This window comes from Dasypus novemcinctus, chromosome 9 (assembly GCF_030445035.2).
Source record: "Dasypus novemcinctus isolate mDasNov1 chromosome 9, mDasNov1.1.hap2, whole genome shotgun sequence".
Lineage (NCBI taxonomy): Eukaryota > Metazoa > Chordata > Mammalia > Cingulata > Dasypodidae > Dasypus > Dasypus novemcinctus.
Genome location: NC_080681.1, coordinates 9,429,148 through 9,446,181, shown reverse-complemented (window position 1 = coordinate 9,446,181; position 17,034 = coordinate 9,429,148). Strand labels below are relative to the sequence as shown.

At 50.6% G+C, this 17,034-nt stretch overlaps 2 protein-coding genes across 5 annotated transcripts in view; both read left to right on the top strand.

Annotated features, from left to right (window-relative positions):
• The window catches only part of HIPK1 (homeodomain interacting protein kinase 1), a 56,132-nt gene extending 50,214 nt beyond the window's left edge, over positions 1-5,918 (top strand). For 3 of the 4 annotated variants that reach the window (XM_004462961.4, XM_004462963.4, XM_004462964.5), the window contains one exon: positions 1,176-5,918. In XM_004462961.4, coding sequence (XP_004463018.1) covers positions 1,176-1,664 — 489 coding nt within the window. In that variant the 3' untranslated portion in view covers positions 1,665-5,918. Of the gene's footprint in view, positions 1-387; positions 646-1,175 lie in introns of those variants that run through there. The other variant, XM_058303012.2, reaches the window with a different exon arrangement.
• Positions 5,919-7,340: 1,422 nt separating this feature from the next.
• On the top strand, positions 7,341-10,334 carry OLFML3 (olfactomedin like 3). Its single transcript, XM_004462960.5, has 3 exons — positions 7,341-7,779; positions 8,460-8,745; positions 9,039-10,334. The coding sequence occupies exons 1-3, from the start codon at positions 7,666-7,668 to the stop codon at positions 9,857-9,859; spliced, it is 1,221 nt and encodes a 406-aa protein (XP_004463017.1). The 5' UTR covers positions 7,341-7,665; the 3' UTR covers positions 9,860-10,334.
• Positions 10,335-17,034: the final 6,700 nt, after the last annotated feature.

The window sequence follows — 17,034 nt, the reverse complement described above, 5'->3', positions numbered from 1 at the left end:
GAGACCAGATTCTCTTCCCTTTTCTCCTAGGCCATAAATAACGTAAGTCTCACACTGTTACTTTTGAGTCAAGAGACAGTGAACAACTTTCTGGCCACTTAATCAACTGGTCCTAGTACTACCTGTTGCTAGAGGCTGGGATTTGGGGGTTCCCCTCCCATCGAATCTTCTAATGGGGGTGGTAAGGGTCATTTCATTCTATTTGTGTTCACCCTTCCCTCCTCTAAAATTCTGGTGGTATTATGATATCTACCAATAGTAAGAAAGTGTGACTATGAGGATGTAACTGTATGTATGTGTGCCTGTGTGAGGGTGAGAGAGAGAGAGAGAAAGAGAGAATGCACATGCAAGTGCAAACATAAGCTCGAGTTAGTGTATGTGTTTTAGGCTCCACATTTCAAGAGGGATGTGAAGACCTTAGAGGAGAGCAAAAGAAAACAATGGCGGAAACGGACTTTGGCCCAGTGGTTAGGGCGTCCGTCTACCACATGGGAGGTCCGCGGTTCAAGCCCCGGGCCTCCTTGACCCGTGTGGAGCTGGCCCATGCGCAGTGCTGATGCGCGCAAGGAGTGCCCTGCCACGCAGGGGCGTCCCCCGCGTAGGGGAGCCCCACGCGCAAGGAGTGCGCCCCATAAGGAGAGCTGCCCAGCGCGAAGGAGGGAGCAGCCTGCCAAGGAATGGCGCCACCCACACTTCCCGTGCCGCTGACGACAACAGAAGTGGACAAAGAAACAAGACGCAGCAAAAAGACACAGAAAAACAGACAACCGGGGGAGGGGAGGGGAATTAAATAAAAATAAAATCTTTAAAAAAAAAAAAAGAAAAGAAAACAATGGCAAGAAAGAAAGGTTAGGAAAAATTCAAATTCACTGACACCAGAATAGGGTGAGTTGAGTCAACAGTTATTAATCTGCAGGTGTGGGTAACCCTCTGAACCCTGGATTCCCCCTTTTCCTTTGGCATATTTAAGAACAAACCGCTGGTATCTGGGTTGGGTTAGGATATGTTCTGTCAAGAGGCAGAGGGGACAGATGGCTGACTTCTGACGTATGGGAGATTCTGTGGTATAGGAGCACAGAAACACTGCAAGTCAGAAACTCAGCTCTCAGCTCGGCCTTTGGTGCCCTGAACCAAAGTGACCTCAAAATTCCTCACTCCCTTCTTCCTCCTTCCAGAACCAGCAGTCATCATCAGCTCCAACCTCGCAGGAGAGAAGCAACAACCCTGCCCCCCGCAGGCAGCAGGCGTTTGTGGCCCCGCTCTCCCAAGCCCCCTACGCCTTCCAGCACGGCAGCCCACTCCACTCGACGGGGCACCCTCACCTGGCCCCTGCCCCTGCTCACCTGCCGAGCCAGCCTCACCTGTATACGTATGCTGCCCCCACCTCTGCTGCTGCCCTGGGCTCCACCAGTTCCATTGCTCATCTCTTCTCCCCGCAAGGCTCGTCAAGGCATGCTGCGGCCTATACCACCCACCCCAGCACGCTGGTGCACCAGGTCCCTGTCAGCGTCGGGCCCAGCCTCCTCACTTCTGCCAGCGTGGCCCCTGCGCAGTACCAACACCAGTTTGCCACCCAGTCCTATATTGGGTCTTCCCGAGGCTCAGCAATTTACACTGGATACCCGCTGAGTCCTACCAAGATCAGCCAGTATTCCTACTTGTAGTTGGTGAACACGAGGGAGGGCTCGTGGCTGCCTCTTCCCGGCCCAGAGTTCATCATGGGCGACAAGGAGCCCCTCCCTTACCCTCTCTCCAAACTCCTTAGCCAGCAACTTGTTCTGCAGGGGCCCACTGAAGCAGAAGATTTTTCTCGGGGAACCTGTCTCAGTGTTGACTGCATTGTTGTAGTCTCCCAAAGTCTGCCCTATTTTTTAATTCTTTATTTTTTGTGACAGCATTTTTGGTATTTGGAAAAGTTCAAATGCCCATCTTCAAGCAAGAGAGATCATTCTGAGGTTACCCCTTGAAAAATGTTTTCTCTCTCTCACTTTCTATACATGCTTTTAAAAACAAGTGAAGCCCCTTTTATTTACCTTTATTTTATTGTAATTGCTGGTCAGAGGAAAGATGCTGATTGACCAACTTGAAGTCTGGTAACAAGTGAGAAAAGAAAACATTTTTTGTTTGTTTAAAAGCTGAGACTTATTTGCCTATTTTGTTTCAAAAGCAGCTTGCACAAGTATATACTTTACCATCAGGCATTTCTCCTTAAAATTTTATTTTTGTTTATGGAACATTTAAACTTAGAATGTTTTAGTTTTGTTTTTATGTCTCATTATACTTAATGGGCAATTGTTATTTTTGTAAATCTGGTTACATATTACTTTTTGTTACTTTTGGGATTCTGTCAGTGGCTCCTGTGTTTGTTATAAAGCTGTGTTAAAAAGGCAGCTCACCATTTGCTGGCAACTTAGTATGAGAGAGTCCAAACCTACAGTGAAAGCACCATGCATTCTTTTTAAATTATTTTTTCAGAGTCCTTCTATGACTCAGCTTAAATTTTATTATTGGAAAAGCCATTAAATTAAGGTGGTTATTATTGTATGGTTGTTGTCATGGTTTTATTATATGCAAAATCTCATTGTACTGAGATATTGGCATTGATGAGCTTTGCCTAAAGATTAGTATAAATTTTCAATAATACACATCTCTCTCTTTTTGCCTCATCTCTCCCTACTGTTTTATGTGATTTATTTGGGGAGAAAGCTAAAGAATCTGAAACCAGATAAGAACATTGTTGTGTATAGCTTTTATACTTTAAAGTAGCTTCCTTTGTATGCCAGCAGCAAATTGAATGCTCTCTTATTAAGAACTTATACAATAAGTGCATGTAGGAATTGCAAAAAATATTTTAAAAATTTATTACTGAATTTAAAAATATTTTAGAAGTTTTGTAATGGTGGTGTTTTAATATTTTGCATAATTAAATATGTACATATTGATTAGAAAAATATAACAAGCAATTTTTCCTGCTAACCCAAAATGTTATTTGTAATCAAATGTGTAGTGATTACACTTGAATTGTGTATTTAGTGTGTATCTGATCCTCCAGTGTTACCCCGGAGATGGAATTGATGTCTCCATTGTATTTAAACCAAAATGAACTGATACTTGTTGGAATGTATGTGAACTAATTGCAATTATATTAGAGCATATTACTGTAGTGCTGAATGAGCAGGGACATTGCCTGCAAGGAGAGGAGACCCTTGGAATTGTTTTGCACAGGTGTGTCTGGTGAGGAGTTGTTCAGTGTGTGTCTCTTCTTTCCCTTTCTCCCTCCTTCCCTTATTGTAGTGCCTTATATGATAATGTAGTGGTTACTAGAGTTTACAGTGAGCTTGCCTTAGGATGGACCAGCAAGCCCCCGTGGACCCTAAGTTCACTGGGATTTAACAGAACAGGATTAGTAGCTGTGTTGTGTAAATGCGTTGTTCTCAGTTTCCCTGCTGACATTGAAAAATAAAAACAGCAGCTTTCCTCCTTTACTACCACCTCTACCCCTTTCCATTTTGAAATCTCAGCTGAGTTCTCCCAGATGCCCCCATATGACACTCTCACCGTATATTGCTACCTTGCTTCTGTGAGAGTTCAGGAAGCAGGTGAGAGGAGTCAAGCTGATATTAAATACACATTTTTTTTCTTTTTCTTTTTTCTTTTTAGTACGTGCAATCACTTTTAGAATGAGATTCTTTTTCTTTTCCTATGTGACAGTCTTTCCTGCAAATAGTTGACATTCCTAGTAAAATATTTGCTTGTTGAAAAAACATGTAAGTGATGTGTTTATACCAAAGAGCCTGTTGTATTGCTTACCATGTCCCCATGCTATGAGGAGGAGTTTGTGATGCCGCTGGTGACAGGGAACTCACAGATAGGTTACTTAATGGGTGATGACTATTCAGAAGAAACCAAAGCCTGTGGAGTCATTGAGGCTTTTGAAGTTTCTCTTTAACAACTTGTATATTCTTGGGGCCTTTCAAGCTGTGAAGTTGTCCTCGTGTACTCAGTTCCTTCATGGATCTGGGTCAAGTTGAGGGAACTGGGGATGGAAACATTTCCGCCCATAAAGGACTTTGGGAAAGAAGGTTAACCCTAAGGTACAGATGTGTTCCATCTGAATTGAAAATGGTCTATTTGAGGGATAATCTAGGGCTGGTTCTGTGTAGAGATGGTATCAAGGAGGTGCAGGATGGAGACGGGAGATTTCATGGAGCCTGGTCAGCAATCTCTGAACCAGGTCAAACACCGAGGAGCTGTCAAGGTATTTGGTGTTTCTTCATTGTAGGGAGTAAGGGCTTCCAAGATGGGGCAGGTGGTCATCACAGCCTACCCGGAACTGGTTGATGTTGGAGTTTTCTGTATTTTTTAGTCATTATACTGAGTTGTGTTTGCAGCACTATATTGGTCATGGTAGCCAAGCAGTGTGTATAGTTTTTGTCACTAGTGTTATGGTCCATGTGTGTGATCTTTGTGTCTCCTTTTTGCCAAGCACGTTCTGATTTTCTTGTTCAAATGCAGGTCTGGTTTCTAATGGAAACATTTTCGTTCTTTATCTTTCCTCTACAAGGGGCAAGGTGTTTCGTTTTAGTAAGAAGTAAGATGCAGGGGGATAAAAGACCTCCCCCTAGTTGATTAGGTAGATACCATTTAAAGTAGGAGTCTTAATTCCACAGGAAAAGAGCTTATATTGTTATCTTAATCACATTACTAGCAGTGTGTGGCTTTAAGAATTTTAGAGATTTTCAATGTTTGTATGCAAATCGACTTTATATACCAAGGTGAAAATCCACCTGTGTCTGCTGAATGTGTGTGCGCTCGATGTGGCTTTAGGTGCTGTCCCTCGGGCTTGACGTTGCCCGCCACGGCAGGATAGGGGAAGCCAGGTGAGTTAGTGAGCAGCTGGCCGTGGCCACGGTAGCCTGACCTCAACCAGCTGGAGGCTTAAAGCCCTCTCAGAACTTCCATTTCCAGCCTCCCTTCAGAGTGAGAGAGAGGAAGTGGAGAAGGGTTAAAATACAGTCGCTCTTGGCTCATCGGGACATGTCATCACTCAGAGTTTTTCCAGCTCCCAGGAGGCAATACCACTGTCAGTGCTCCCACTGCAAGTCCAACCCCAGGGACAAAAACTCCATTTCCAACAGTTCTGGCCTTTCTGAGCCTGCTTTTGTGATTGATTGCTCACCCATCACCATCCTCTGCTAGAGGGGCTGAGTTTGACTGCCCTTGGCCAGGCAAGCGCTTAAGGTGTGTTTGATGCAGCATTATTATGCAAAAATCCACTGGTTGGGATGGTTTGCTTTAGGATAGGAAAAGAAATTGCCTCTCAGTGACAGGAATGGCCCAAGCCTGCTTCCTATTTTGAATTTTTCTTTTAAACTGATGGGTGGTGCAGCATGTCTACATGTTTGTTGCTAAACTTTATATAATGTGTGGTTTCAATCAGCTTGAAAAATAATCTCACTACATGTAGCAGTACATTATATGTACATTATATGTAATGTTAGTATTTCTGCTTTGAATCCTTGATATTGCAATGGAATTCCTACTTTATTAATGTATTTGATATGCTAGTTATTGTGTGCGATTTAAACTTTTTTTGCTCTCTTTTCTGGTTGTGCGCTTCCTTTTACAACAAGCCTCTAGAAACAGATAGTTTCTGAGAATTACTGAGCTATGTTTGTAATGCAGATGTACTTAGGGAGTATGTAAAATAATCATTTTAACAAAAGAAATAGATATTTAAAATTTAATACTAATTCTATGGGAAAAGGGTCCATTGTGTAAAACATAGTTTATCTTTGGATTCAATGTTTGTCTTTGGTTTTACAAAGTAGCTTGTATTTTCAGTATTTTCTACATAATATGGTAAAATGTAGAGCAATTGTAATGCATCAATAAAATGGGTAAATTTTCTGATTTCACCTGGCTGTTACTGACTTCTGTTACGGGGGGACAAAGGGAATCAACAAGTGGGTATCCCTGGAAGTGGCTAAATGCTTTGCTTCTGAGCATGAATAGCGTATTAGAGGCAAATGTGCTCTCCCTACCGATCTCCACACCACCAGTGACCAGGGTTGGTTGGCGGGAAACTTCCAAGGAGGAAGGCTCCAGGGCCCTCACTTCAGTTCATCTGCATCTGGCCTTGGAAAGAGGCGGAAGACTTCTGACAGAGGCTAATTAAGCTGTATTTCTGGCACCAAACGTCTTAAAGCCAGAGAATGAAAACAAGAATCACCACAGGAAGATATTATTTCCCCCTCATTTCAAACTGTATGGTTAGAGGTGTAGTCCTTTTTAGAGAAGGAGCCGCTCTGATCAGATTTTTCTTGATTCTGTAGTGAATAAAGTTTCTTCTGATGAAGAATGAGAGATTTGTCTAGATTAATCACTGCAGGCCTGAGGAAATGCTATGTTGGCTTGACTTTCTTTTGACATGCATTTCAGGCCAAGTCTGTCTTAAGCAGTGGCCATCAGTTCCGTTGGGATATAGAAATGAGAAACACTTAGAAGCACCCCTTTGGGCCATGTCCAAGAGAAATGATCAATTGTCTGTCTGCTTTCTCTCAATAGTAGAGAAGCTGGAATACATTTGTTTTGATTTAGACTACAACATATATATTTTTCAGATTCTTCTTCCTATATAAATGAATGTAAATTTAGTGTGAACTTGCTGAACACGCACCTGTTTTGGTAACAATATACCTGGAAGCTTGCAGGCAAAGGAGAGCCAATGTAGGACAGCTCTACTGCCAGTCTCACTCCCAGGTAATCAAGAGTTAATTACACTGATTTTTCAGTGACCTGTTTTTTGTTGTTTTTTTTTTTTTCTGTCAGATTCTCTTCCTTGGACTAAATCAGAAAGAGATTGGGCTAGCCTTCTACAGTAATTGGGTAATCTGTGAGGGAAGTCTGCATTTTAGAAGCGGAAACCCCTGTAAATTCATTCTCATGGTCTGGCATGTTGAGAATTTCCTTGGCTTGCTTTGTGGAAAGTTTTCCACCTGGCGTGGAGTCCTAAGCCTTGGTTTCCCTAATTAATCATGAGAGATTAACACCATTTACTTAGCACAAGATGGCGCCAGTGAGCTATGGAGAGGTTAGTTCAAACTTGCTCACTCTGGTCTTTTCCCCCCACTTCCTCCCCTCCAACCTCATCTCCCCTTCTTCCAGCCTCCATTGAACAAGACAGAAAACAATCCATTCTATTGCTGGGAAAGGGAAGGATTAATGAAGGATACCAGTCAAAGTCAGGCCTGAAAGCCCTCGGCTTCTCTACTGAAACAGGAACAGAGTTCGCCCCATCCTCTCTAGGGCTTCTTCGCCTCCCGGCTCCTGCAGCTGGCCCCTTTCCCTGGATGACTGACCCCGAGGCCTCTGCCTGGGGTTTCCCCCGTTCTTCTCCTCTCCTGAGGAGCCTGTGGCTCAGGCGGGAGGTGGCTCCGGCTTCTGGCTGCTCTGCAGTGGGGCCATCTGTGTTTGATCAGTCCCAGCGGAAAGGAGGGGTGGGGGTTGTAGAGACATTGTGAAAACATTCCAGGGTAGTGAGAGAGACCCAGAGATCCAGAAAGAAGTCGCCGCCCCCCACCCCGCCTCCAGCGCTAACCCCGGGCTAGAGCGGAAGAGGCAGGCTGTAGGCTCGATTTCCTCGGGCCCCACTCTCCAACTGCCATGGGGCCCAGCACTCCTCTCCTGGTCTGGCTCCTTTTGTCGTGGTTGGGACGCCTTCAAGGACAGCAGCACCAACTGGTGGAGTACATGGAGCGCCGACTCGCCGCCCTGGAGGTGAGGGGCTCCTTTCTCATCTGGCCCAGCCGGGAGGGATTCCACCGCTTCTGCTGGTTGACTCGGTTTGTCGGGCATCTGGGGGGGACAAGAGAGGACTCTTGAAAAGAGAATTTAATAGGAGGATCCTCCAGCTTGCAAGCCATCCTCTTTCCCCACATAAAGCAATCTCAAAGGAAACCGACTTCATGGTGTATCCCTGGGCTGGCATGGGATAAGGAGACGGAGTGGAAATGAGAGCTAGGATGGTGGGCAAGCATCTGAGTAGCCGCTAAGAGTTCTGTTGAGGTTGGAGGCTCCCAGAGAATCTGCAACTCGCACTGACTTTTTCTGTCTCTAGCATCTTAATCCCTGCCCTCCCAGAGGATTGTGTATTGGAACAGAGACCCCCTTCCCACCCTTGTGTGCTCAGACCTCTCTAGAGGCTCAGAGGATTCTGTGCACTGCTCACCGAGAACACAGGCCACAGAACAGGGGGTGGGCGCCGGGGCCTTGGCGGATCTGAGCTCTTGGCACATTTAGCACCTGGACTTGTGCTTTCTCTTTCTGGGGGGGGTTGCAGGGGCTCCTGAAGCCTGGCTGAGCTTGGGCTCCTTTTCCGTTCCTGGTTCCCTGCCTGGGCCTCTCTTTGCCTGGGCACTGCGGCTCGAGCCCTCCCTCCTATTCCCCCACCCTGGCAGGAACGGCTGGCCCAGTGCCAGGACCAGAGCAGCCGGCACTCGGCGGAGCTGCGGGACTTCAAGAACAAGATGCTGCCCCTGCTGGAGGTGGCGGAGAAGGAGCGGGAGGCCCTCAGGACCGAGGCCGACACCATCTCGGGGCGAGTGGACCGGCTGGAGCGGGAGGTTGACTATCTGGAGACCCAGAACCCGGCTCTGCCCTGCGTCGAGGTGGACGAGAAGGTGCCCGGAAGCCCTGGGACCAAAGGCAAGGGCAGAAGAAACGAGAAGTACGACATGGTGACCGGTGAGTGCCCTGGCGACGGACCCCTTCCCCTCTCAGAGCCTGCGGTCTCCCTCGGCTCTTGCCCTTTCCCTCCTTATCCCAGTTCAATGCTGCTCTCTCCTGGAAACCGTTCTGGGGCCATCTCTGTAATGACTGGCCATTAAGGAGAGTCCCTTTTCCTGGTCCTTCTGAGGAGTGGTGCCGTCCATGGGCAAGTGCCCGCTGGGCTCCAGGCCGCCTGCCCTGGCGGCTCCCACTGCAGGCAGCTAACCCTCGGTCTGTTTTTCCTTTTCCTTCTCTCCCTGCCCACCCAGACTGCGGCTATACCATCTCTCAGGTGAGGTCGATGAAGATCCTGAAGCGCTTCGGTGGCCCAGCCGGCCTGTGGACCAAGGACCCCCTGGGGCCGGCCGAGAGGATCTACGTGTTAGCCGGGACGCAGAACGACACGGCTCTCGTCTTCCCAAAGCTGCGCGACTTCACCCTGGCCACGGCCGCCCGGAAAGCCTCTCGGGTCCGCGTGCCCTTTCCCTGGGTGGGCACCGGGCAGCTGGTATACGGGGGCTTTCTCTATTACGCCCGGCGGCCTCCCGGAGGCCCCGGCGCGGGTCACGGGTCGGAGGACACTCTGCAGCTCATCAAATTCCACTTGGCCAACCGGACGGTGGTGGACAGCTCCGTGTTTCCAGCCGACGGGCTGATCCCGCCCTACGGGCTGACGGACGACACGTACATCGACCTGGCGGCCGACGAGGAGGGGCTCTGGGCCGTCTACGCCACCCGAGAGGACGACCGGCACCTGTGCCTGGCCAAGTTGGACCCCCAGACCCTGGACACGGAGCAGCAGTGGGACACGCCGTGCCCCCGCGAGAACGCCGAGGCCGCCTTCGTCATCTGCGGCACCCTGTACGTCGTCTACAACACCCGCCCCGCCAGCCGGGCCCGCATCCAGTGCTCCTTCGACGCCAGCGGCACCCTGAGCCCCGAGCGGGCGGCGCTCTCCTACTTCCCCCGCCGCTACGGGGCCCACGCCAGCCTGCGCTACAACCCCCGCGAACGGCAGCTCTATGCCTGGGACGACGGCTACCAGATCGTCTACAGGCTGGAGATGCGGAGAAAGGAGGAGGAGGTTTGAGGCCTAGCCTTGTTCCTTGCAATTTCTCTCCCCCTGTTTTCGTGTATAGCCCCTGGTCCTCATTCTCCACGTGTGGCCAAGGTGTGGTTCAAACCCCCTGGTTTTGGCCAATGCACGGCAAGTTCTCGTAGCCCCTGGTTTCACGGGGGATCTCCAGGTCTTGAGTAATACTCTTCAAGCTGAGAGTGCAAATCCTGAATATTGAGTGTTCGCGCCTGCTCTCCTGCCCCACGTCGGTGAGTTTCAGGCCACAGGCTCCCCAGTCCTAGAGAACTCTGACCCCATCTGGGGGCAATTCCCGGGAGGGAGGACTAGAAGACTTTGAACTGCCCCATCCCCGCACCCCTCCCTCCCTCAGCCCTCCCTGCCGGTGTCCCCGTGTCCCGAGAGGAGAGGAACGAGAGGAACAGAGGAACGGGCCTGGGTCCCCTGTCGTTTTGTACTGCAGCATTTTGCATTAAAAGGAAAATCCACAGCTGCTCTCCTGTGTGTGTTTGGAGTAGCCCTCAGATGGAAACTTCCCGCGGACGCCCCCTGCAGTTTCTCCTCCGCCCTCACCCACCCCTTCAGCCGCGCTAGGGGCTTGGCTGACGAGTCTGGTTCACAGATTTCACCGTGGGGCCCCGGCGAGCGGCAGGAGCCCGCCACTTTCGGAGGCCCCCACACCCGCGTCCCCACAGCGGCCGTCCCTCCACCGCCAACGGCTGGGAGAGGCGGGGGGTCCCCGGGCGGAGCCCCCAGTGCCACCTCGCAGAGGGTTTTGAGCCAGAAAATGCGGTTTTGTGGCATCACAGCCTGCTGTGGAAACCAGAGTCCTGAAGGCAGGTATCCTTTCGTAGGAACGTCCAATCTCAGCCCTGAAGTGGCCTCTGCCCCCGACCCCCGTCCCCCACCGCCATCCGGGGCACGGGGCTCTGCTCCGGGGTGGGTAGTGCACAAACCCGTCGGTGGTCTGGTCTGGCTCTGATTTTCCTGCTGCCACAGCGTCTGCGGTTTGGCTGGGAGGAGGGGCACTGGCCGAGCCCCAGGGGCCGGTCTCACCAGTTCCCCAGCACACCCCTGCCTTCCCTGCCTGCACCCTGGTCACCCTGGCTGCAGGCTGACGAGGAGGCCGCACGCTTCACCCTTCCTGGCCTGGCGCCCCGCGCTGGGGCTCTGGGTTGCAGAAGGCGATCGGGCAAGGAGAAAGGAAGGAGGCGGGGGCCCTGGGCTCTGGGACTGCAGTCTCTCTCCAGGCCTGTGCAGCAGCCCCGCTTCCCCGGGGGCAGGAGGGCCAGGCTGGCGCAGGAGGCCCACCGCCTTTGGGGGACGTGGCCCTCAGGCAACCCTGGGCTTGTACTCTAAGGCGGGTGGGGGTGGGGGCCTGGGACACAGTCTTCTCCCCAAAGTACAGTTCTGCCCCCCCAGGACAGGGTGGATCCGTCAGCCTGGGGGCCTCCTTTTGTCTCCCTGAGCCTGACGTAGGGTGGTGAGGACGGGGAGCAGGGAGGCCTCCGTCGGGGCGCTATTGTAGCCAGCCGAGGAGGGTGGGGGCTCTCTCCCATTCAGTTCTCCCCTAATGTGGGGTTGGCAACGGTAATCACTGCCTGTCAGCCCGCAGCGGGGTCTGCCCACGCAACATCTGGCTCCAGCGCGCCGCGCCAGGAGGGGGGCGCGGAGGGAGTGCTGGGGTGAAGGCTGGAGAGGGGTCCGGGCGGGGAGGAGGGCCGCCAGGGTGGTGGGGCGGAAGGGGCTTGTCTCCTCCCCTGGGAACGGGGTGCCCGTGTCTGATCGTGAGCTCCTCGAGGCGGGCCTGAGTCCCTGCGCTCATCTCCATAGAGCACCAAACGCCAGGACTAGCGTTCTTTTCAAGGAGGCACTAGGGGTTGAACCCCGGACCTCGTGTGGGGGAAGCAGGTGCTCAACCGTGGAGGTCCATCCCCTCCCAGGAATAGCTATTTGAGGACCCCGAAGAGAGAATGCTGCTGGGACGGTGTGTGTGAACGACAGCAATGTGGGGGCCAGTCTTCGAGGTAGCTCTTGGAAGCCTTGTCGGGCCCGGGAAAGCTGGGTCCGTCCCCCTCGTACACGTGGGTGCCTTGCTTTGTAGCATCTTTCTTTGCCTGGGCCTTCCTCCCTGAGAAAGGGAGAAGCAGTTTTCGTTTTGTCTTTAAGGCTGAAAATTTCTTTGGAAAAGTTCACTCAGACTTTTCTGAAAGGGCAGAAAATCTCTGGGTCCTTGTCATTTTAGCTGCTTTTTTTTTTTTTTTAACTTGTGTTTCCTGTACAATAACGAGGGCTATTTTGGAAGTGTTTTGGAAGGTGAGTAGAGCTGTGTGGGCAGACCCAGCAAACTGCCCAGATTAATTCAACCGAATTACCTGCTGCTCCAGGAGCCTCGGGAGCTGAATCCTACCATCCCAAACCACCTCACTTCTGGACTCTCCAACCCCTGGTTTGGGTTGAACAAAAGATAGCGCAAGACAAAGGCCTTAATGGAGGTGGGGAGTTAAAAGCTCAAAGAGAAGTTCTGACATTGGCCCCCAGACATCTGGCCTTAGGACAGTCGCCAGCCCGGTGCGGGGGTGTGGGGACAGCCTCAGGAGCCAGGAGGGGCTGCCGCTGTGGACGCAGCTGTCCAGCAGGCCCTCTGGTCAGGTGCTGCTTCTCCATCACGGGGGAGTCGAGAGGGCGCCCCTCGGCCCCACCACCACCCCAGCATTTCCTGCGTCTAAGGCAAGTCTCCTAACTTCGAAGCTCTCCCCTTCTGTTCTCAGTGTCCTCCCCTCCCTGACACTGGTCTTGGCTTCTTTCTGCCAGAGAAACCAAAGGGTCCTTATTCCCATCAGCCCAGGAACCCGGAGTTGTCAGAGACCTGGGCGGTGGGGAAGGGGAGGTGGAGGTGTGAAAAACTGAGTTGTCGGCTCAGCTGTCAGGGCTTCCTCTGGGATGGGACTCGGAGCTAAACTGGAAGCCAAGTCCTTCCCCCCTCCTCTGGCGGTCTCAGAATTCCTAGCTGCCTTCTCCCTTCCACTCCTTATCAGGCGTGACCCTCCCGGGGCAAGTCTCCTTTTGCTGCTCCCCATTTCTCTTCCCAGCTTAGATCTAAAAACACTGTTTATTTGGAGAGCTGCCGAGAACATCCTGGTATTTTTCCCAGCCTTCAGGATAGGTCTCTCGGGCTGCTTTGCAGTGTGGTCTCGGGTACAGGGAGGCTTTTCTAGTCCTTTAGCTGGAGGGCGGGGACAGGCCCAGGGGCCTTGGCCCCCAGGCAGCTGCAGCCTCCGCCAGCTTCTCCACTCCAGCAGCCTGGAAGCTGATTGCCTCCTCTTGGCTACGGCTGGTAAATTCTCCTTTGCCTGCTCTGTAGCTTCTGCTCTCACAATGCAGAGCCTTAAAGAGTAAATCTTTATTTATGGATTGAACAACTCCACAGAAGAATTATAAAGTAATGCCAATCCATTACTTTGAAGGACAGAGTGAAAAAGTGAAGATGAAGAACTCTCAGCACTCTCTCACCGCAACGTGGGTTCTGACAGTACCTGGAGTTGGACATTTGTCCAAAACGTGCTGGCTTGACCAAGGCTCCAGGTCAGCCCAAACTCCACCTTCTCAGAACGGACGCCCTTACTCCCTGGCCATAGCTGTGTGACCCCAGGTAAACAAGTCGCTTTCTCTCCCCAGGGGATTTAGAGTTGCAGGTCAGGGCTGCTAACTCCGAGGAAGTGTGTGGGGCTTGTTCTGCCCTGACACAGAGCAGCGGTGAAAGCCAGACTGCAGGAGGAAGGGGATGAGAAGAGCAGAGGCAGGAGGGAGAGCGCAGCAGGTCTCGGCAGGTGTCGCACGGCCCTTCCAGCTGCCCTCCTGTGGTCACACACACTCTCGGCCCTGGGGTTCTGCCATAGGCCTGAATCCTGAATACCCCATTTCAATTGTGGCTGTTGCTTTGTTAGATTTTTGTTTTCGCTTAAGTTAGTTCGAGTATTTCCTGCTTCTCAAAGAACCTTGAGGAAGATTCCTCATCTGGCCCCCTACCACCCAGCTAAAAAAATCACCCCTTAGCCTGGACTGCTGGGTGACCTTCATTCACCCTTCAGGGCGCTCCTCCCTGCATGGGGCCCAGAACCTGGCTAGGATGATGAAAGAAACTGTGCTCCGTCTGTCTGGAACCATTCTACCAAGGCTCACTCAAACCACATCTTCTTAGGTGGCCTCTTTGCTTGTACTTTCCCACCCTGTAACCCAAGGTGTGGTATTTCTTCCTCCATGGTAGCTTGTTGCACAATTTACTCCGAGGCAACCTTACAGACTAAATGGATACAGGCTTCTGAGTCAGAGCTCCTGGAGCAGAGTCTGACTTGGCCCCCTATCACTGTACCTTGGGCAAGTTACTTAATGCCTTATCCTTAACATAAGATTAATATATACTCAGTAGGATTGTTGCTGAGAGGCCTAAAGACAGTATGCAAAGTTGTCTGTTTTTTTTAAGCAGCGCAGACAATCAGTATGTGGTAGCTCTGAATCCTCCCTTCCCTTGGAAAACTGTCCTGACCATGTTTACTCCCTCTCACACAGGGTCAGGGGCTTTTCCACTGGGTCTCCCACTCATCCCATGTGTGCCCCAGTTGGAGCCTGGCTCACAGTCTATTGTATCTTGCTCATTCTTGTGTCCCCAGCTCCGTCCACAGCACCTGGCTCATGGAAGGGATGCGATGTATGCTTGTCGAGTGAATAAATGCCCTTCTGTACTTGCATTCCCATTAGACTGTGAACCCTTGGAACTCTGGGCACGTTTGTCTTGGTCCCCCATAGACCTAACTCGAGAGTGGCACGTTGCTGGCAGGGAGTGAAGACTCTTGAAAGCATTTTTCTATTCAGCTGAACATAGTCAAGCTCCAGAGAAAAGCTAAAGGAAGTCTCCTTCCAAATGTAGAACGTGCCAGCCCTTCCACAGTGAGATACCTCTAGCCCCAACATCTCAGGAGAAACTCTCTCACTTCTCCAGTACAGCTAAGTCCTGTGGCCACAGGGAAGGAGAGTAATAATCATGAAGTGGTGGGAGCTCCTTTGGTGTTCAGCATCTGGCTCATAGCAGGGTTCTGGAGTAGTTAAACCTGGGTTCCCACCGCAGCCCTGCCACTTGCTGCAGGATGACTTGGAGCAAGTTGCTTCACCTCTGTGAACCTCAGTTTCTTCCTCTTGATAATGTGTGCAACAGCACCAACTTCACAGATTGTTCTGAGGATTCAATGTTTTACTCTCAAGCAGTAAGCCCAGTGCCTGGCACATAGAAAGTGCTCAGTAAATATCATTGTTCTTGTTACTAGCATCAGTGGATGTCTTTTCAGATAGCAAAGTGCTGTCGTGCATTTTATCTCCTTTGATCCTTACTAGAATCCCAGGAGATAAGCAGGTCTCAATGAATCATTGCTATTGTCCAGCTGAGGAACCTGAGGATTATAGAGAGTAAAATGGCTTGTCACATAACTAATAAGGGTTGGTGCCAGGCCTAGAACCGGTGTCTTAGAGGCCACATAGAGGAGTGGAAAGAGCCGAATCTATGAAATCAGACAGTCTGGTTTCAAATCCTGCTTTGCTGAGCAAATTACTTCTTTCCCCTTAGCTTCAGTGACTATTATCTACCCCAGAGACTTGTTGCAATGAATGGATGAGCTAGTGTTTATCAAATATCTAGGAGAACATCAATCAGATACATAATAGGTGCTCAATAAATGGTCATTCCCAAGCCCATGACTCTTGCTTTTTTTTTTTTTTTTTAGGAGTTTCTGGGGATCGAACCCTGGACCTCATATATGGGAAGCAGGGGCTCACCCACTGAGCTACAACCCCTCCCCTCTTGCTGCCTTGATATTTGACAGTATGCCCATCTCTGTGTGGCTTTAGAAACCTCCTGTCTTGAACCACGGGCTCTTCAGCTGCCTCCTGGCTCCCTTTGGGTCCCTCGTTCCCCAGGGAAGCATTGCACATTTCCCCCACAGAGCTCTGCCTCATCAGGAACAGCAGAGTTGCCATGAATCCTACCCCAGCCATCAGGAGGGACGCAGAGTGTGCCGCAGCAGCGCCCCCTTTCTCTGTACCTGGACTCTGCCGGCAATGCTGCTTTTTGGGGGGTCAGTGTGTGTGGGGGGTGTTTTTGCATAGTGCTCCCAACCTGCCTGTGCCCTTCCACCACGTTTTCTCTCAGGTTTTTCAATTGCATGTGCCCCCAGTAGCCGTAGCTATTGGCTTTTTTTTTTTTTTTTTTTTTTTTTACTTTTCTGCTGTTGAATTTGACAGATCCTTCAATGCGATTTTGGCTGCACTTGCTCTTACAGCTTTTTATTCCTGTCCAGTTGCACAGGATTTTTGTTCTGCAGCTGCTGGATTTTGCTGCAGACCCAAAATCATCAGTTGTTCTCCATCTCTCCTGATTGCCCTTTGGGAAGAGAGAAGACGGCGTGGGAAGAGCACAGGGTGGGAATGAGCTTACCTTTATATTTCTGCGGGATTGGTCCATGTCGCAGAGCGTCCAGGCTCTGCTACTCATTAGCTGTGTGGCCTTGAGCAAGATGTAACCTCTCTGAGCCGCGGTTTTCTTATTTGTAAAACAGAACGATATTACCTGGACCACAGGTTCATAGGGTTGTTGAGGCCCAAGCCTACAGGCATAAAACTTTTAGAACTTCCAGGGAGTCATCCAATTGGGCTCTCTCATTTTGCAGTTGAAGAAACGCAAGTCCAGGTTGCTCTCCGAGGGCACAGACCATGCCTTAACCCGTCTTTCTATCCCCAGAATCCAGACAGGCACATACTGGGTGTCTAGTATTTTGTAAGTGAGTTGAGTGGCCAGCTCCCTGAGACATATCCACGCCTTAAGCTCTCTTGATGACTCAGACTTATTATCAACATCAATTACTACACTCTCCAGCTCTGCGGTGAGGCCGTCAGAACCAATTATACGCTTTGTGGAATGTGGCTATTGTCTGTTTCTACTTAGTGTTCCTTTGCTCTCCTCGCTGTCTGTCACCTGTCAGTTCTCCCTGAAGCCACTGGATCCACTTCGAAGAACCACCGTCCCCGCTTTTGGCTGGCTGTCCCGTTAAGTCTGGGACAGGAGTGTAAGGTCACCAGGTGGCTTTACTAGAGTCACAGGGAGTATGGCAGCATATGCCACTGACTCAAAACAGCCTCTTTTC